Raw genomic sequence first — 19,428 nt, 5'->3', positions numbered from 1 at the left:
ACTTTCTATCAATATTTATCAGGTGGTGTGGATGCTGGGAGGGTGCTACTTACAGCTAGGGACACACCTGTATGGGACACCTGCACTGCATGCTGCATTCTTTCACTACTGCCATACACAGGTGGAGATCATATTGTACCCATTCCCAACAGCAGGGATATGACAAGATAAGTACCTGTGGGTGGTGTTTGGGTGAGCTGGGTGCATGTGTGCTATGGACGCTACTTGCATCAGACTCACAGATATGCATGGGGCATTTCAGTTATGCTGGCATGTGCAGGGACATCAGCCATTCCCAATGCATCAGTCCTATCACCTTTGTGATCTGCAAGTGTTTGGCCAGACGACATCAGTATTCCCTACTACAAGGCCAGTTAATGTGATGCATACCTGTATGTACAATTCCAAGGGTGTGTCCATTTCATGGTTACACATTATATACTGTATGTCTGGGGTACTTTTCCCTGTGTACTGCTTGTATATCTAAGCCAACAGTCATGCCATGTCAAACGCTCAGATGGTGACACATATTACCACCATACATTTACAATGGCTTACTACTAGCATGTGTTATACTGGGGTGAATTGTCTTTGGCACTGCAGTTGTGAGGACTTGGCCCTGTCATCAGCAGTAGTGGGCAGTGGCCATCAGGTCAAACCTCAACATGCATACATACTGACCACTCTCACACATTATGAAAAACACACCAGCCTAACACACGCATACCTGCATATTGCACAAATGCTACAATCTATCCTGCTACTTTGGCCACCTCAGGTCATTTGTGCTCCACTGGTATTATAGCTATACATACATGTTACTACGTGTCTAAATCGGATTGGAGGGGGAGCACACCTGACTGTTACTACATGTCTACATAGCATTGGGGGGCACACCTGACTGTTACATGTGTACATCGGATTGGGGGGCACACCAGACTGTTACTACATTTCTAAATAGGAGTGGGTGGCACACCTGACTTTTTCTTAATTTCTACATAGGATTGGGGGGGGCATACCTGACTGTTTCTACATTTCTATATAGGAGTGAGGGGCACACCTGTCTGTTTCTACATTTCTACACAAGATTGGGGGGCACACCTGACTGTTTCTACATTTCTACATTGGAGTAGGGGGGCACACCTCTCTGTTTCTACATTTCTCTACAGGATTGGGGGACACACCTGACTTTTTCTACATTTCTACACAGGATTGGGGGGGCACACCTGACTGTTTCTACATTTCTACTTAGGATTGGGGGGCACACCTGACGGTTTCTACATTTCTACACAGGATTGGAGGGGCACACCTGACTGTTTCTACATTTCTACTTAGGATTGGGGGGGGCACACCTGACACTTGTACACATTTGCTATGCCTGTACTGGTATGTCAGGTACTCCATTTCATTCTGTATTCTAACCTATCATGCTGACTAGTGGCATATCAGTGTACTACAGGTCTTAGGTTTCATTGACCTACATAGTTTCTGACTTCCTACCCTTCAGAACTAAAATCCCACTTCCTGACCTGATGTAGTCTCTCTGTGTAGGCTTGGGGGGTATTACCCATAGGCATCATTCAGAGGCCTTAGCACAGCCTTTGTTTGTGTTTGTCTACACCTGTCTTGCTGGCTGAGACTGTTGTTGGGTATGTGAACATCCCTGACTGGCATGTGTGTATCATATGGACACGTGGACCAGCACATTTCCTGTAGTGGTTTCTGTTACCATGTGTAGTACTGGCTACTGTGGTGACACCAGTATTTGTTACACATCTCATGCTGCCACTTTAGGTGTCTACTATCTGCTGGCATCCCACTCAGCCACCCAATTCCCTTGCATGCTCACATCCATACCATAGATACAGGTAACAAAACATATTACTCAATTCGGCAATTGGTAAGGAGAGTGACTTAACTTGTGTGTGTGCCAGTATTGAGGATGGTGCTGGAGGGCTGCCTATGTCAGATGCACATAGTACACTCCCTATACATGGTTGAGCAGAGGTAGTGTCATGTTTGGCATTCCTTTTACTGTATGTGTGAGTCAGAGAGTGGTGTCATTCCCTGGGTCCCTCCTGTGTCTGCGTATGTACTATGCGTTGCCTCTTTGCCAAGGCCATGGCATACTGGGCACTCCTCCTTCTGCCTAATGGGGTAGGCTCAGGTTGTTCATCCTCTGAGTCACTCTGTGCCTGTGCAGGCCTTGGCAATGGTGGGGGGGCTGTATAGCCCTGCCCCGTGCTGTTCCTGCTGCAGCTGTTTCCGCAGGATCACATTGTGTAGCATGGCACATACGATGGCAATTTGAGTACATGTAGCTGGGGAGTACTGCAAGGCTCCACCAGATGTGTCCAGGCACCAGAACTGTGACTTGAGCATCCCGAACACATGCTCTATTACAATTCTGGTCTGTACATGTGCCTCATTATGGAATTCTTATCAGGTGTGTGTGCATTTCTGATGGCTATCATCATCATGGCTCCAGTGCATAGCCAGCATCCCACACTAGGTGACCATGAAGGATGTCCCCATTGGCAAATCTCTGGTACAGCTGCATCAGATGCCAGAGGTGAGAATCATGATAGCTTCCAGGGCAGCCAGCACACACATTCATTATAATGCCCTGGGCATCGCACACGACCTGACAGTTGATGGAGGGGAGGTCCTTGCTGTTGATGTAGACACTACCCCGCTCACAAGGTAGTGCTTTGATGCATATGTGCATGCAGTCTATAGCACCCACTACTTCAGGGTATTCTGCTATTTGGTGGAAGAGATGCATATTGCTGGCCAACACCTCATGTGTGTTGGGGAAAAGTACGTGCTCACTGGCATGTGCTGACATGGCTTCCAGGAACTGGTGGAGTACCCTAGACCCTGATGCCTGTGAGATCCCCATGATATCCCCAGTTGGCCTTTGGAAGGTACCTGTAGCTAGTATTCTTAGGCCTACACATACCTTGGTATCCACTGGGATGGGTTCCCCTCTGTTAGTTCTGTGTGTGAGGCGTGGCCGGCACAGCTCAACAATTTGCTGTAAGAGGTCCCTGTCCACCCTATAGAGCTCCACTATCTCCAGCTCATGTAGCTCCTGATAGGTTTCCCTGGGTCTGTACACTCTTCTCCGTTTCATCACTGTGGGTTGGTCGACAGCATTCTCATCCTCACCAACCTCAGCCTATTCCACATGTTGATGCATGATATCTATTGCTGCCCCTTTCATTTTGTTGTATTTGTTTGTTTAAATTCCCCTGCTTGTATACACCGATGGTGTAATGTATGTGGGAAAACCAGAGGGAAAGGTGTTTGCATAGTTTATAGAAGTGTTCTGGCCTGGCTGGTCTGCTACCTGTGTAATTGGCTGATTCTGATACATTTCACCTGCCAGCTATGCTAGTTCTCCTAGATTACCTTCCTACTACTGTTTTCCCTTCCCATTGCCTTCCTGTTTAAGCCTGGGGGTGCGCCAAGCAAACACAGTACTCAAATGTGCACAACCACTTAGGCAATGTAAAGAGTGCTAGGCAGCCTCAGACACACCCCCTTGCTTAGCTCTGCTAAGCTAAGGGCAGACCCGAGCCACAGGGCTCCAATCCGCTTACAGTATGCCTGACACACACCCCTATGATGTCAGCTAACCCCTAGGCTTGCACCAAGGTATTCCTGCTCTTACACTGTTAGGTGCTGACTAGCATGCAGGGGAAATCTGGGATTCAGTATCATTCCACTCTTTTGCATAGGATTGCCTGCTGATGTATAGCTACAGGTCCCACACTAAGCCTCCCCCATTAGAAACCCCTATTCACTGTCCGTGTTGTCTTCTGCCTGCCATTAAGTATAATGGCAAAATAGTGATTTTGGTTAGAATGCTTATTTTAGGGTTTTTATTTTCGTTTTCGCCCGATCCAGTTTGCACGCCGCTGCCCTATGCTTAAACAGCCGAGATCGGCTAAAAAAAATGAAAGCTGATTTTTTTATTTCTGCAACTGTTTTCCATGCCAATGGCCATATATTAAGATCATTGTCATGCTTTCTACATAATATCCACCCTTTATTTGGAGCTGTCATGGCTCCGTTTTGTAGTTTGCAGAAATGTACTCTGTTATTGGCCGAGTACATTTCTGCAGATTACACTAGTCCTGCATGTCTGGCTTCCAGCTTTCTAGATCACAAATTCACCTCATTTGCATGGATTTCACCTGTAAATTGGGTAATTTGCATACAGTGGCTGAGTCCAGGTAGGAATAGTGTAGGAGCGCTCATGCACGTCCCTACAGCTTATTCCTGGATCGCACGGCAGCCATATTGCCTGCTGGAGCTCCTGCACTAGTCCTGCACACCGTGCAGGGCTTGCTGAATCTGAGGGGGGGGGGTGTCTGTCTTTTTCAGTGACTATCAAAGTTTTCATTTTGATGTAAATATTCCAAGACATGTACAGGATAATTTTAATGGTATTTCACAGATTTCAGGGTGGCATTATGCATAATGCATCATAGATATCTAGGGTAAATATATCCTCTAGTCTTAAAAAGGGGTTGCCAGATGTATGGACATATACATTTAAATCCTAATGTGCTAGCTACAGTTATTTGAATGCCATATGGTACACAGATATTGTAGCTAGATCAATTTTAATATAGGCATTATGCTGAACAGATCACATCTAATGTCTGTGTGTTATTTATTAGGCTTGCTGGCATGCCATAAGTAGCAATTTAATTTATCAAGGAAAAAGAAAAAGATCAAAGACTGTCCAATAACTCTTAGTTCCCCAGCTATGTAAGAATGTAATAGTGAAACTTGCATGCAAATATGTGTTAGTTGGTCATCTTGGTATAGAAATAGTAAAAACGAAAGATCTGGGATAGGTGTGCCTTGTGCTTGGAGCTTCAGGTACTTACCACAGAAACCTAGTAGAATCTGCTAGTATCTCTGTCAGTAATAGATATCTCATTCAAAAGTATTGTTACAGACACTATAGGGCCATTACCTAAGTTAGGTAAGGGACAACAGTACAAATCACTTACCTTAGATTATGTTACAAGACATCCAGAAGTCATTTCCTTGCAAATGGTATAGACATTGTTAAGGATATTTATTAGTCTGTAGACAGGATATTATAGCCCAAAAGACCATGATGGATCAAGGATCTCCTTTTCTACATCATGTTATAGTAACTTTGAGTAAAATGCTACAAGAAAAACAGAATAAAGGCTTTCTGTACCATCCCAAGATGCAAAGGCTTATTGAAAGAGTTTGGTAAGACAATAAATGCTGTATTGTATAACATAATTAACCAAGGGGTGAATATGGCTAGATGCTATTCACTATCACTAGAAAAAGAACACATAACCATTTCTTAAGAAGCTGAAGTCTACATTTATGATAAGCATATGAGGGACAGAAAGTTTCACTCTGGAGACTTCTGTTACTAAAAGGAATTATATTTCTGAGCATATAGCACAGCCTATATGAAAAATGAGGATTATCAGGTCCAGTTAACTTTAAGCTGCACTTAATTTTTAAATTATAACAACAACAGATCTACCATTTGAATGCAGAAAGGCCATGGTGTCACTATGGTGACAACTTGGGAATGTGATGAGTCTTGACTCTGGAGCAGAAATAAAAATAGGGGAAACAAGGTTGTTCCACAGACAGAGGTAAAATAGTTAAAAAAAAAGAAAAATACATGTTTTTATCTTTACTATGATGAACTAATGTGATAACTCATTGCAGCTCCCACCTTGCAGGATTCTTGAGGATAAGTATGACAATGACCCTTATAGGACTGAGAGAAGTTCCTCATTGAATCAAGTACCCCCACTGTATTGGTACAAAATACCTATGGAACAATATGCATTTGTAATGACTTCACGCAGGTGAATTCCATTTCCTGGTTTGAAACCTGGCCAACAGCAGAGGTAAATGAATTGAATGAGGGACTGAAACTTGCCAGGTACCTTACAACCTTAGACATAAAGGGATACTGGTAGGTATCTTCGTCATGCAGGACAAAGGAGGGCATGACTTTTTTCTACATTAGATGTGCTATGTAATATATGGTCCTGTGTTTTTTAATTTATCAATGTTTTGAGAGTATAATATCATGACCAAAATAGACCCCACTCACTCTTTGATGTTAGCCAAGAGTGCTCTTCTCAGCACCCTAAATGTACCTGGAATCTCTACCTTCTGAACTACATATGGGGTTACATGTATGGATACCATATTTAAGTATGATAGTAAATTGTGTTTTATAAGTCCTGTTACTCCTACGACTATTGGAACTGTCTGGGTAACGTTCTTCCACTCGTTTCTTGTTTCTGCTAGCAAATCCTGGTATTTTATAACATCATGACTCTCATTGTATAAGACACTATAATCACTGGGTCTAGCAGTTTCAATAATTAACACTACTTTTCTTTTTTTCTCTTAGACTACTATATCTAGTTTTCTTGAATCTATTTTCTCAACTGATCCTATATGATCTCAACGTTATCATTGCCCATAATGCTTTGTGGTTCATGTTTCTGATGCTTCCCAGTTCCTTCTATATTAAAGTGTTTTTACAATCCACTTGTATTAGTTACACAAAGTCCCTGCAAATTTTAGAGCATGATGGTTAACTTCCTATGGCTGCTTAACTGTTATGCAGCCACAACCTTGATGGCATGGATGTCTACATTACAGATTGGGCTTCCCATCTAATAGTAGTACAGATGCTATTCTTTGACCGATGGTCAATTGATCTTCATGTGCCATTGGCCTGGAAAAGGCCTAGAAACTTGGGTTTATGGCCTATTTATGAGGAAAAAGGTAGCAGTCACCTAAGACTAGTTTCAGCTGGTAACTAAAACATAAATATGGATATTCTTGCATCTGACCCTTTATTAACAGTCATTCACATTTAGTTTTACCACTCTGGCTTATCATCACAAAGACATGATCAGGGAACAGTGACTAGTAAAAGCAGATGAGATAGATAAAGAATTTTGGTTGTTGAAAGCAGCCCACTGAGCAAACCCATTTCTGGTCACCATAAACATTAAGAAGGATTTTATTGTCTAGATTAGGAATATTCTAGGTTCTATGTCAGTTGACAATTTGCCAATGTAAACAGGTGATACTTGGGTATTTAATGGGAATGCCTGGTCATCAAGTAGATTTTAAATACACTACATTATTTTCTCCTGGCTGCATATTCTCACCCAGATTCTGCAAGCCTTGCACGGCATGCAGGATCAGTGCAGGAGCTCCATCAGGTAATATGTTTGCCATGCGATCCAGAAATAGCCTATAGGAGCGTGCACAAGTGCTCCTGCACTAGTCCTGTATGGACTCAGCCCCTGTATGCAAATTATCCCATTTGCAGGAGAAATCCATGCAAATGAGGAGAACTTGCAATCCAGGAAGATGGAAACCGGCTGTGCAGGACTAGTGAATTTGCAGAAATGTACTCCACCAGTAACGGAGTACATTTCTGCAAATTCCAAAATGGAGCCATGACAGCTCCAAATAAAAGGTGCATATCATTTAGGAAGCATGCCAATGGCCAAGTAGAAGGCCATTGGCATTGAAAACAGTTGAAAAAATAAAAAAAAATAACTGTTTTTTTTTTTGCTGATCTCGGCTGTTTAATTAATACAATTAATATTTAAAGGTGCTCATTCAAACCGGGGGAATATAACCCCCCCAATTTAATAATCCATTTCTTCTCCATATTGTTAAGGGTCTGATGCCATCCTAACTTATTAGATGTGTTGCCCCTGATCCAATCAATGTTTTATCTATTTAAAATTTTAATCATATGGTGTGGACTATATGACATTCAGAATTTCAAGTGTTCGTGGTTCTAATAGGAACTCTTGAAATTAGAATATTTAGACACAGGTGACTTGTGGGTCAGAGCTCCTCCACTGGCAGTTGCTGGGAGGAGAGACCCCCCCCCCCCCCGAAATAAAAACAATGTCCGTATGTATGTTTTTGTGATGTTTGTGTTTACAGTTTTTGGTGAGTTCGATTTGTTAATTGTGATATTTTGAAGTCTAAGTTTAGTGTTCAATTTATCATTACACACAACACCCATTTTTATAGTCTGCAACTATCCACCACCATTTAAAAGTCTGCAATCACACTCTGTATTCTTTCATGTAATCTGAACTGATGACAATATCATGTTCCCCTGCCTATAATGCTCTTCTTGTTTGTCCATAATGTCTGTATATCTCCACCCTGCAGATTGCTTCTCTTGTACGTTGTATTTAACAGATTAATAACACTCTTACAAAACAACACATTCCTCCACATGAAATCCAATAAACTGTCACTTACTCTCTGGCTTGTCCTGTGAAATCTCATTCCCAGTACAGTTTTCATTGCCATTCATTCACATCGTCTTGACTTGCCTGCCTAGCTGACATTCCTCGTGATAAACTCTTCAATGAGTAGCACACCTCTGTCCACCTACTGTAACCCTTATTAGTGTGCTATGGCTACCTCTCCTATCTATTTTCCCTAAGCCAATTCACCTGTTTGCACTACATCTGAAGCTCTGTCTTTTACCCATGTGTGGTCATTCTCTCTAAAATGGCTGAAAGTTTAAAACCTCCTCTTCCTTCTGTTCCCTGTTTCCCCCCCTAGCATTGCAGGCAACTATTCAGTGCTTCTGTTTCTCTTTTTCACTTTCCCCTCCTCCATATTCCCATCTGACATATATTTCACAGACTTTTGCTCCATTTATGATTCTTATGTACTTGCCATCTGCATGTTATGTCTCTGTTTTTCATCTCCACCTTTTGTCCTGATGTGATCCCCTATAGTCACACTCTCCTTTTACTCCCCTTACCTGTCAGTCCTCTCTGTTCCAGGTCAGATCTCCTACCTAGTACGTTTTCTCTACTCATTCTTCATTTCCTGCAGTATCTCTTCCTCTTGTTAACTCTTCATCTTTGTACATGCAAATAAATAACACAGAGTCTGATCCCAGTGATTCATTTTAGCTGGGCTATCCCTGCTTTTAACGTGCCAGTCTTTCAGCAGTCTGTATGCACATCTGTTACACAGTCACTCTGCACCCACATTAGTCACACAGAACCTCACACTCTACACCCACATCTGTCACACAGGTCCTCAGAATCTGCACCCACCTATGTCACACAGCTCCTCACACTCTGCATCAACCTATGTCACACAGCTCTTCACACCTTCACCCACATCAGTCACACATCCTCACACTCTTCACTCACATCAGTCACACATGACCTCACACTCTACACCTACATCTCCTACAAAGAACCTCATACTCTTCACCCATATCTGTCACACAGGTCCTCACACTCTGCATCCACCTATGTCACACAGGTCCTCACACCCTGTGCCCACATCTGTCACACATGTCCTCACACTCTGCACCCACCTATGTCTCACAGGCCTTCACACTCTGTATCTGTCTCTGTCATACAGGCATGGCCAGCCTTAGGCATAGGCGAACTAGGTGCCCACTTAGGGTGCCGTACAAGCCAACCTCAAAAGGGTGCAATTTAATAGAATGACTTCTTAATTCACATTTCTTTACTTGTTTTCCAATTTTCACCGCCCCCCCCCGCCCATACTGTAGGCTAGCAATTGTGCCCCCCCACTTCATAGTACAAAGCATGAATTTCCACAGTACATAGCACAGCCCCTACTATGTTCTTCGATTCCCTCCCCCTGCATCTATGTGATGAATCTGAGTGGCTACTCATGTTCAGCATTATTTACAGCATTCAATCAGTGATGCTTTCATACCACTGACGTCCCTGGCTTCCGGTACTTCCTGGTTATTATCTCTGGACGTGAGTGACTCATCAGCAGTCTGGACTGGTTCTCTGCAGCACATGGGCTACACAGACAGTGGTTTTGGCCTTGTGATTTTTGTTTTGTGCCTCCGGACCTCCCTTGCTTGGTTCATCATTGCTGCTTATTTGCTTTTGCTTGGTTAAGGTAAGTCAGGGTCAGGGGAATAAAAACATGGAATTTAGTCCATTTGTTAGACTGACACACCTTCCCCAGCAGCCACCCACCTACACACATACTCTCTCTGATGTGTTATTCTTCTGTTCTTTAAAAGATCAATGGTTGGTTTTGTTTCGGTGCCATGACGTTTGGCATCTAAACAACATCAGCCACTAAGCTTTTCAAGATTAACTAGATAGAAGATGGATGGACAACCTTTTGTATTTCAATTTTAGAAACAACGTTTGATTGTGATTGTGAAGATCAAGAGGAAAATGTTACATCATACTGTCTAAGTTAACTTTGTTAGCTTGTGCTTTTAACCTGGTGGCTGGTGTTACCATAGCTCTGCATGTAAACAGTAATTGAATACTGCGGTCTCTTGAGAGCTAATAGTTACTAGGTGACCAATGGGCCAAACACCAAAAGTGAAATGGATCCCAAAAAAGTAAAACACCATAGGAAAGTTTGTGGAATTAGTACTTTTCAGCAGCATCTCCTGGTGAGTACTAAAATTGGACACTTATTTGTCTAAAGTGTTTGCATTATACAACAGTGTGGCACTTGCACTCAAAAATGTGTCGTGCTTGCTATTAACATCTGAGAATTCGGGTAGCTACTACAGCAAACCGAGTCTGATTTTTATTGGCTTCTGGAACTAATGTTCAGATACAGCGGAAATAACTAGAAAGCCAGCAGCAAGATTAGGGACGTAAATACAACTCGGGTGCAAGCTCTTTAGCAAAGTAGACTGTGGAGGTCTCGCGTGTTGCTTTCTTTGACTGCTTCGTTTCGCATATGTTCAATGCAGTAGTCTTTTCAATTCTGTAAGAGACTTTAAAGCCAGGTTTCCCAATGAGATTTACTTAGAAAAAAAAAAAAAAACAGTGGAACGTAGACAGTACTTGTTTGACTCGCATATCGCATCTGTACTAATAACTATGGAAGGAGTGGCCATATTAAAACAAATGCAGATGTCATTCATTAACTAATTTTATAGTATCTGTACTTTGCCTGTGTCTTGTGTGTGTGTGTGTGTGTGTGTGTGTGTGTGTGTGTGTGTGTGCGCGCGCGTCTGTGTGCACGCGCGTCTGTGTGTGTGTCAAATGTGTGTGCATGTTTGTCATACCTGTATTATGGCATGGTTATTGCTAACTTCCAAAGCTGCACTGCATTTCTGTTACATTTTCTGGTGACATTCATTATTTGTAGTGACAATTCTTTTTATTCTGCATAGTTGAAATCACAGCAAACTTTATTTATTTATTTATTTTTCTTCAGGAAAGCACAAAAGATACAAACATATACTTTGCAGTTTGTAGGGTGCAGTGATATGATATTTTTTCAGCTTGTGTATGCCTGTTTGTCTGTGTGTGAGACTGTTGGATACAGGGATAAGGTTACAATATACAGCTCTTTCCAAGCACAGAAGGAACACATTAGGGTAGCAGTGCTGGAGCAGATTGGGGTGGCTTTTCTTTTCAGTCTGTCTGAACTGCAGTGGTGTAGTAGTTTATTCTTTGTTTTTCCCTACTGTGTGCAAAATCAAGTGTAGGTGAGGTTTTCTAGACAGAGCTGTCAGTTTGTCCTCCTATGTCATTATGCCTTTCAATTCATTTGTGAACCTCACACATGGGTAACCACTGATTTGGGAACTAATTCACTATTGTGAATCTGTAGCAGTAGGAGTATATTTGTTTTGGCCATGCACATGGATCTTATTCAAATGGCTAAGAATGTCAGCCAGTGCCCATTCTGTTGTAGACTGTGGTTCCTTTGGCTTTCCTACTTTGAGAACATACTTGGTGTAGAATGACCTTTCGTTTACATCAGAGCCACAACTAGGGTGAGGCAAAAGAGTGACTGCTCGGCTGCAAGCTGTTAGGGGATGCAGCTGGTAGGTGCAATGGTGCAGGAGTACAGTAGGGGCTTAATAAATGAATGTTGATACAGCATTTATAGGCACTTTTGAAGTGCTAAAGTGCTTAGTGTGTGATTTAAGTAGCATGGCAAGCTGCTTGTTACATCTGGGGCAAGCAGCTTGCTGCAATGTCTGAACATTTGATCTTCAACTTTAAGACTTTTTTTGCTTGTCAAGTTTGAGGTGTTGGTGTGCCAGTTTGGGGGAAATGTACAGGGCACCACCAGATAACTGAGCTACAGTACTGCTTATCCAGTGCAGATCTGTCATTTTCTGCTGCTCTTGCTATGTTTTTGCTCTATGTGAGAATTACAAATCTGTCTATTATATTGCTGAACAGTTCATCTGCCATTACATGCTGCTTTGATACAATGGGTCCCTGTCATGTGCTTCAATTTGAACATTTTTGTTTTATAAACAAACTGAAGCAACGGAAAAATTAAAACAAACTGAAATGAATAAAACAAAATCCACGTCAGCAGAACCAGCAGCAAAAAGTCCAATGTTAAGTGTTTTATTAACATCCCCTTTTCGTTCAAAAAGACTGAACTTCTTCAGACAGACATCAAAAGGTAGCAAATGTAAAAAAAACTCCTTAAATACACAATTAACAACACATGATACATTTGAATGGACCAACCTACTGGTTAAAACTCACTGACATCAATGTGTGGGGAAAAAGCTGATCTCAAAACTTCTTAAAGTACTACTGCATAGAAAAGTCGAATCCATGGAAAATGTGTTTTAAAAACAAAACAAAATGGAAATGTATATAAACATAATATTTAAAATGTTTAAAACTAAAAAAACATAGTATATAAAACCTTTTTAATGACAGAAGGTAGAAAGTAAAAGATAATAAATTGAAAGTAATCATAATAAAATTACCTCTGCATGCTTCTAAGTTTCAAAATGCAAGCTAAACTTACTCTGTCATTGAGACCTGGAAGTCTGTATGAACAGAGTTTCAGCTGCCAAATCACTTCTAGGCGCTCTAATAATAGTTGAAAAGGACCCCCCCTGATGTCAAAGGAAACCTGTCCTAACACCCTAAAAGTAAAACTGTGCTGCGGGTGGTCATTAACATGTTTCGCCAAAGCATTTTCACACTTGTTTTTCCTAATACAGTATAAATGCTCATAGATTCTTTCATTAAAACCTCTGTCAGTCTTGCCCACATAAAATGCTGGGCAAGACTGGCAGCAAGCCAAATAAACAACTGATCGAGATTTACAGTTGAATCTACCAACAGTGGAGAAAGAAGACCCAGCAATTTTAAAGCTCAAACCAGTGGCAATATGCCTACACATGTTACAACTCTCACATTTGAAAGTGCCCTCTATTCTAACATGAGTGTCCTTTTTTGTTTCTAATATCCGTTTGAGGTTGTCACCCCTCCTATATATAAACCTAGGCAAAGTACCAAACCTGGCTTGTAAGGCATCATCACGCAAGAAAATACTCCAGTTCTTGACAACCACCTCCTTAATTAGGTGAATCTCAGCACTGTAATTGGTGATAAGAGATAGAAGTGTCAACTTTCTTGCTGTCTAAAAAGACCTCAGGCATAACTGGAGATAGATGTTCTAGTGAACAACTTGTGAATGAACTACTTTGTAAAATAGGTTTGTAAACACCCCCATACTTTTCAGTCTGGACCTCAGTGACCAGGTCATGAATAAACTTGTCTGGGTAACCTCTATGTAGAAACAATCCCTTAATGAACTCACATTCTTCTAAAAAGGGTTCATTGTCAGTTACCATTCAAGCAGCACGCACAAGTTGCCCCTTGACTACCCCTCTTTTCTGGTGTCCAGGATGGGCACTGGTGAAGTGTAACATGGTGTTAGAGTAGGAACTCTTCCGAAATATTTTAGTCTTAAAGCTACCAGCAGAAATGTCTTTATATAAGTCTACATCCAGATAAGAAATTCTAGAATCAGACTCTACAAATGTGAAGTTCAAAAAAGACGTACTGGAGTTGAGATAGTCCATGAAGGTTCTCACATCATTAATTGAACCTTCCGTCAGTATAAAGATGTCATCCAAAAATCTGGTGTAAAAATCGATTTTGAACTGACCGTTGTAATTGCCAAGCACATATCTGTGTTCCCATTCAGCCATAACAATATTGGCAAAACTGGCCCCTACTGGTGAGCCCATGGCTACACCAGTCTTCTGTAAATATATCTCTCCCCCAAATGTTACAAAGTTGTACCTCAAAATGACATCTAACAATTCCTGCACCAATCTGATTTCTTCACTGCTAGTATTGTAATGCAATAAACGGTCAGTGACCCAGTCTATCCCTGTGGCATGAGGAATAGCAGCATCTTACCCTCACCAAGAATGATGCCACAGTACAAAGACAAAATGATCAGTTTTAACAATTGGCTTAATTACTGATGTCATTCTAAGGGGATCCAATGTCTGTCTGCTTGGGATGACATGCTTGACAAGCCACGCTGCTTCGCAAGGGATGGCTTGCACCTGTCACCCCTGGGCTTCCGGATATTGACCAAGGCTCTTGCCACCCCCATAGTGCCTTTTTTAGGCAAGGCTCAAATGACAAACCTACCTCCCTAGAAAACACAAGTGTAAAAAAACTAAGGGTAATGCTGCTCAATGCCAGAAGTCTAAACCTCAAGATGCATGCCCTCTAAGCCCTCTTCAGTATGGAGAACATCGATGTCTGTGCAGTGACTGAAACCTGGTTCAAGGCTCCTGAGAGCACCCCAGCACTATCAGGTTTTACCTCATATCATGCTTTCCGGCCCCAAAACTTGGACCGAACCACAAAAGGAGGGGGAATATCCATTTTCATCAAAGATACCCACACCTCCAGGTTAGTGGCAACGCACAAAGCATCGGAGACTATCCAGGTGCAACTAACCATAGGCAAAACTGCCTTACAGTTTGTAGCATGCTACAGACCACCCTCTCAAACTCAGGAACCTCACACAGCCTTCCTGAAGACACTGGAGAGTATGAATGTCTCTCCAAATACCATCATTTTGGGAGACTTCAACTACCCAAACATAGACTGGGAACATTACTCAAGCCCCAACACCCTAGCCCAAAGGTTCCTAGAATTCATAAACTCAAATACAATGGAACAACTAGTCACCACTCCCACAAGAGGAGGCAATATACTAGACCTGATCATCACAAACATGGGGACAAAATGCTCCACACCGGTAGTATATCCCTCTTTGGTAAGATCAGACCATAAATTAATCTCACTGGAAATCCACACCCCGCCCCCACCCCCTGCACAAAAGACCGCAGTGAAGAACTTCTCAAAAGCAAACTTCACACTTCTTAAGACTGAAGTGGTATCCTTCAAGGCCCCTGGGCCAGTGGAAACCACAACCCACACTGCTGAATCCTTTGCAAATGCCTTCTATGGGCACCTTCAAGAATGCATGGATCATGCAATCCCAAATAAAACCAAGACCCATTCCCCCAAAGGTAGACGCCCAGTCTGGTGGACCCCAGCCATAAACAAACTTTACAACAGGAGGAGGAAGCTACTACATGACAGAGCAAAATCCCTAAAAGGGAAGGCATCTCTGATCAGTACTAGCAAAAAACTACGATCACTCATAAAATCATCCAAGGCCAACTTTGAGAGAAAAATCGCAAAAGACACAAAAGACAATCACAAGGCCTTCTTTAGCTATGTTAGAAATCTGGGTGGAAACTCCCAGATATGCTCAGAGTTAGTCCAAAATGACACAAAATACACTGAACCCACTGACATTGCCAACATTCTGGCAGACAGGTTCAGTGCAAATTTTTCTTCCCCCTCCCCCCCAAAAGGAGAGTCCCAGCAGAGTGTAGCCTCCCTAACATCTCAGATGCCCAGGTGAGAGCCGCCCTCTCTAAAGCTAAAAACACAGCATCAATGGGACCGGATGGTGTCCCGGGCTGTGTGCTACATGAGCTCCAAGAGGAATTAAACCCACACATAAGGCTGCTGTTTAATCTTAGCCTTACTACAGGATACGTACCCAAAGAGTGGCGTACGGCAACAGTGGTCCCACTTCACAAAGGCGGTGCCTCTACGGACCCTGGAAATTACCACCCCATAAGCTTGACGAGCCTGCTCTGCAAAGCTATGGAGAGGATCATTATGGAACTCATAAACAAAGACATTGGGGACCTACAGACATTGGATCCTACTCAATTTGGCTTTGTCAAGGGCAGATCCTGCCTTTTGAACTTGGTCGACTTTTTTGAAACAGTCACAAAGGCCATTGATGAGGGTAAGGCAGTTCACACAGCCTACCTTGACCTTGCAAAAGCCTTTGACACAATACCCCACTCAGGCATCATAGACAAACTCACCAGCTTAAATGTAAACCCATATGTCACAAGATGGGTTGCAAACTGGCTCAGGGACAGAACCCACAGGGTCAGAGTTGCTGGAGCTATATCAGACTCTAAGCCAGTCACAAGCAGTGTCCCACAGGGCTCAGTCTTGGGACCTCTCTTGTTCGGCATTTATTTTTCCGAAGTACAGGCAAACATAGGAGGATTGTGGCTGACAAAGTTCGCAGATGACTGCAAACTGGGCGCCATAGTTGATACTCCAGCGGACACAAACATCCTTCAGAGAGGCCTCATAGAAATGGATAATTGGTGCCAGAGCCATGGCCTTAAGCTGAACGCCAAAAAATGTATAGTCATACCCTTTGGGAAAAACAAGGTACCGACAAATTACCACATAGGCGGTAATCCATTAAGTACGGAAGAGATAATCAGGGACCTAGGGACCCAGGTTGACAGTAACCTCTCATTTGACACTCACATTGCCAAAGTGGTTAGGAAGACCTTCTATATTGCCCACCTTATCATGAAGGGTTTCACATCTAGATCAAGAGAGGTCATTGTGCCCCGTACCCTTCTCTTATCAGGCCAATGATTGAGTACAATGCCCCAATTGGGATGTATCTCACCCGACACCTGCAGCAGTTGGAAAGACCCCAAAAGTTCCTCACCAAGAGGATAAAGGGTCTTAAACATATGTCATATGCTGCCCGACTGAAAAAACTCCAGCTCTATTCAGTCGCATACTGCCTACTCAGAGGTGATCTGTGCCAAGGCTATGTCCAATCCTGAATTAATGGACATGCTCCACCTCAGAAAATCCAAATCCATCAGAGCCACAAGAACAAGTGACTTAAACCTCAACACAGAAATAAATAGGACATGCTGGAGGGACAGATTCATAACCCAGAGGTTGAAAAGGAACAGAATCCCAGTCCATGTTAGGCAGAGCCCCTCATTGACTCTATTCAAGAGAAATCTCAACGAGTGGATGGGAGATAGTAGGTTTACCCCGGGGGTCATCTCTGTGTCACTACTAGACAGAGGCATAGTAAACTAAACCCTAAAAGGGCATAGTATTCTCATCCTAAGGGGTGGTGTAAGCCACATACACTCTGGCTAGGCTTATAAATGCCTTAGGGCAGATAGCCTAGTACGAACCTATGAACCTATAAAGGTCTTTTACGTCTATTGTCAAAAATCTGTGACCTCTCTTAAATTCTAAAGCACCTATGGCTTTCAAAAAAGCCCAAGAATCTTTACAAATGTGTGTTTCCTTTTCAACATATTTTTTCAATATGTTGTCCACATACTTGGCTATTGGGTAAGTGATTGAACCCCTAGCGTTAACCAATAGCCTCATGGGGGGGTTGTACACATCTTTATGGATCTTGGGCAATCCGAAAACTGTTGGAATCTTAGGGAACGAAACAGTCAAATATTTCAACACATCTTGTTCTATAACATTTTCTAAAAACAAATCATTCAAGAAAACATGGATGCACCTATACGCTGCATTCAATTCATTAATGCTAGATAGTGTATAAGCATCCTGCAATAACATGTGGGTGAGGGAGTTTTCATAATGGCAAGTATCCATTAGTACTAAACCACCCCCCTTGTCCGGTTTAAAGATCCTGACAGGTAAACTTTTTAAAGTGTCCAACAAGTCTACTTCGTCATCAGTCAAGTTTTTGTTCGAAAGTGTTCTAGAGCAGTTAACCAAGTTTCGAATTTCAGTTTCACACAAATGTTCAAATAAAAAAGGTAAAGGGTGGATAGGGGGATTGAATGTACCTGGGACTCTCAAAGTTTTTTTGTCTAAAGCAGTATTACCAAAAATTAACAATAAATTCAACCTACGTATAAACAACTTCAAATCTAGTAGTGTGTATGCTAGGTTAAAATGTCTCCATGGAACAAAAGTAAGACCTTTTGAAAATAAATCAGATATCTCCATAGTAATTGTAAAACTCGAATAGTTATAAACAAAAAAGTCTCCAAAACTGTTACTGATAATGTCAGGATTTGTCCTTCTTATTACTTCTGAAAAGGCTTCTTGCTGTTGTTCCTGTAATGGCTCCTCGTGTTGTAAAACCTCTGGTGGTTCTGTCCCCAGTTCGAGGAAAAAGACGGTGTAGGACGAGAAATCTCCTCATCCCTACCACCATCAGTTACAAAATTTTCTATAGGAACAACATCCTCCACACCCTCTCCGGTGGCCGGCCTACTGGAACTAGCTGTCTGCCTCATAACCCCATTAGTTGAGTTAATAGGAGCACCTAGACTGTCGCCAACACTCTGAGAATGGGGGGGGGGGGGTATGCAGTTAGTTTGTTATATGCATCTATGTCTCTTTTCAGTTTTTTCATTTTCATCTCCATGTTACGAAATATCTGTTGGTCTATAGTCGAGAAAATTTGTTTATACTCATAATTATACCTGTTGAAATCTACATGTGACTTGATATTAGTGTCCAAAATTTCAATTTCACCACTCAACTGGTCTATAAATTTCTGATAAAATTTCGCCATTAAATCCATTAACTCATGTCCATGTCTATCAAACAAACTGATCAGCTCACTGTGGAACTCTGAACCAGCTATCAGTCCAGTGGGGTACTGCCAAGATCGCAAGCCCTTTGGCACAACCCCCACTTTTTTACATTCATTGAAATAGGAAATCTCTAACTGAAGCTTCTTTACCTTTAAAGATTTGTGGTCCAAGGTCTTCAAAATGTCCACTAAAGGAGCTTCTAGTGTCCCTGTGTCACTGGACGCAAACCCGTTCCTATTCTCAAAAACTGGGAGTTGCTCATTCAACCAAGATGTAACATTAAGTGGGTCTCCAGTTCCAGACATCAAAAGGTATGAAAGAATCTATGAGCATTTATACTGTATTAGGAAAAACAAGTGTGAAAATGCTTTGGCAAAACATGTTAATGACCACCCGCAGCACAGTTTTACTTTTAGGGTGTTAGGACAGGTTTCCTTTGACATCAGGGGGGTCCTTTTCAACTATTATTAGAGTGCCTAGAAGTGATTTGACAGCTGAAACTCTGTTAATACAGACTTCCAGGTCTCAATGACAGAGTAAGTTTAGCTTGCATTTTGAAACTTAGAAGCATGCAGAGGTAATTTTATTATGATTACTTTCCATTTATTATTTTTTACTTT

The 19,428-nt window shown here is 42.1% G+C and overlaps 1 protein-coding gene across 1 annotated transcript in view; it reads right to left on the bottom strand.

Moving 5' to 3' along the window:
* LOC122796908 (CD109 antigen-like) overlaps positions 1 to 19,113 on the bottom strand; it is a 969,469-nt gene extending 950,356 nt beyond the window's left edge. Inside the window, exon 1 of the mRNA XM_044065708.1 lies at positions 18,695 to 19,113. Coding sequence (XP_043921643.1) covers positions 18,695 to 19,113 — 419 coding nt within the window. The remainder of the gene's footprint in view (positions 1 to 18,694) is intronic.
* Positions 19,114 to 19,428: the final 315 nt, after the last annotated feature.

This window comes from Protopterus annectens, chromosome 1.part0 (assembly GCF_019279795.1).
Source record: "Protopterus annectens isolate FY-2018-M chromosome 1.part0, PAN1.0, whole genome shotgun sequence".
In the NCBI taxonomy this organism is placed as follows: Eukaryota; Metazoa; Chordata; order Ceratodontiformes; family Protopteridae; genus Protopterus; species Protopterus annectens.
This window is presented reverse-complemented; position numbering and strand designations above follow the sequence as displayed.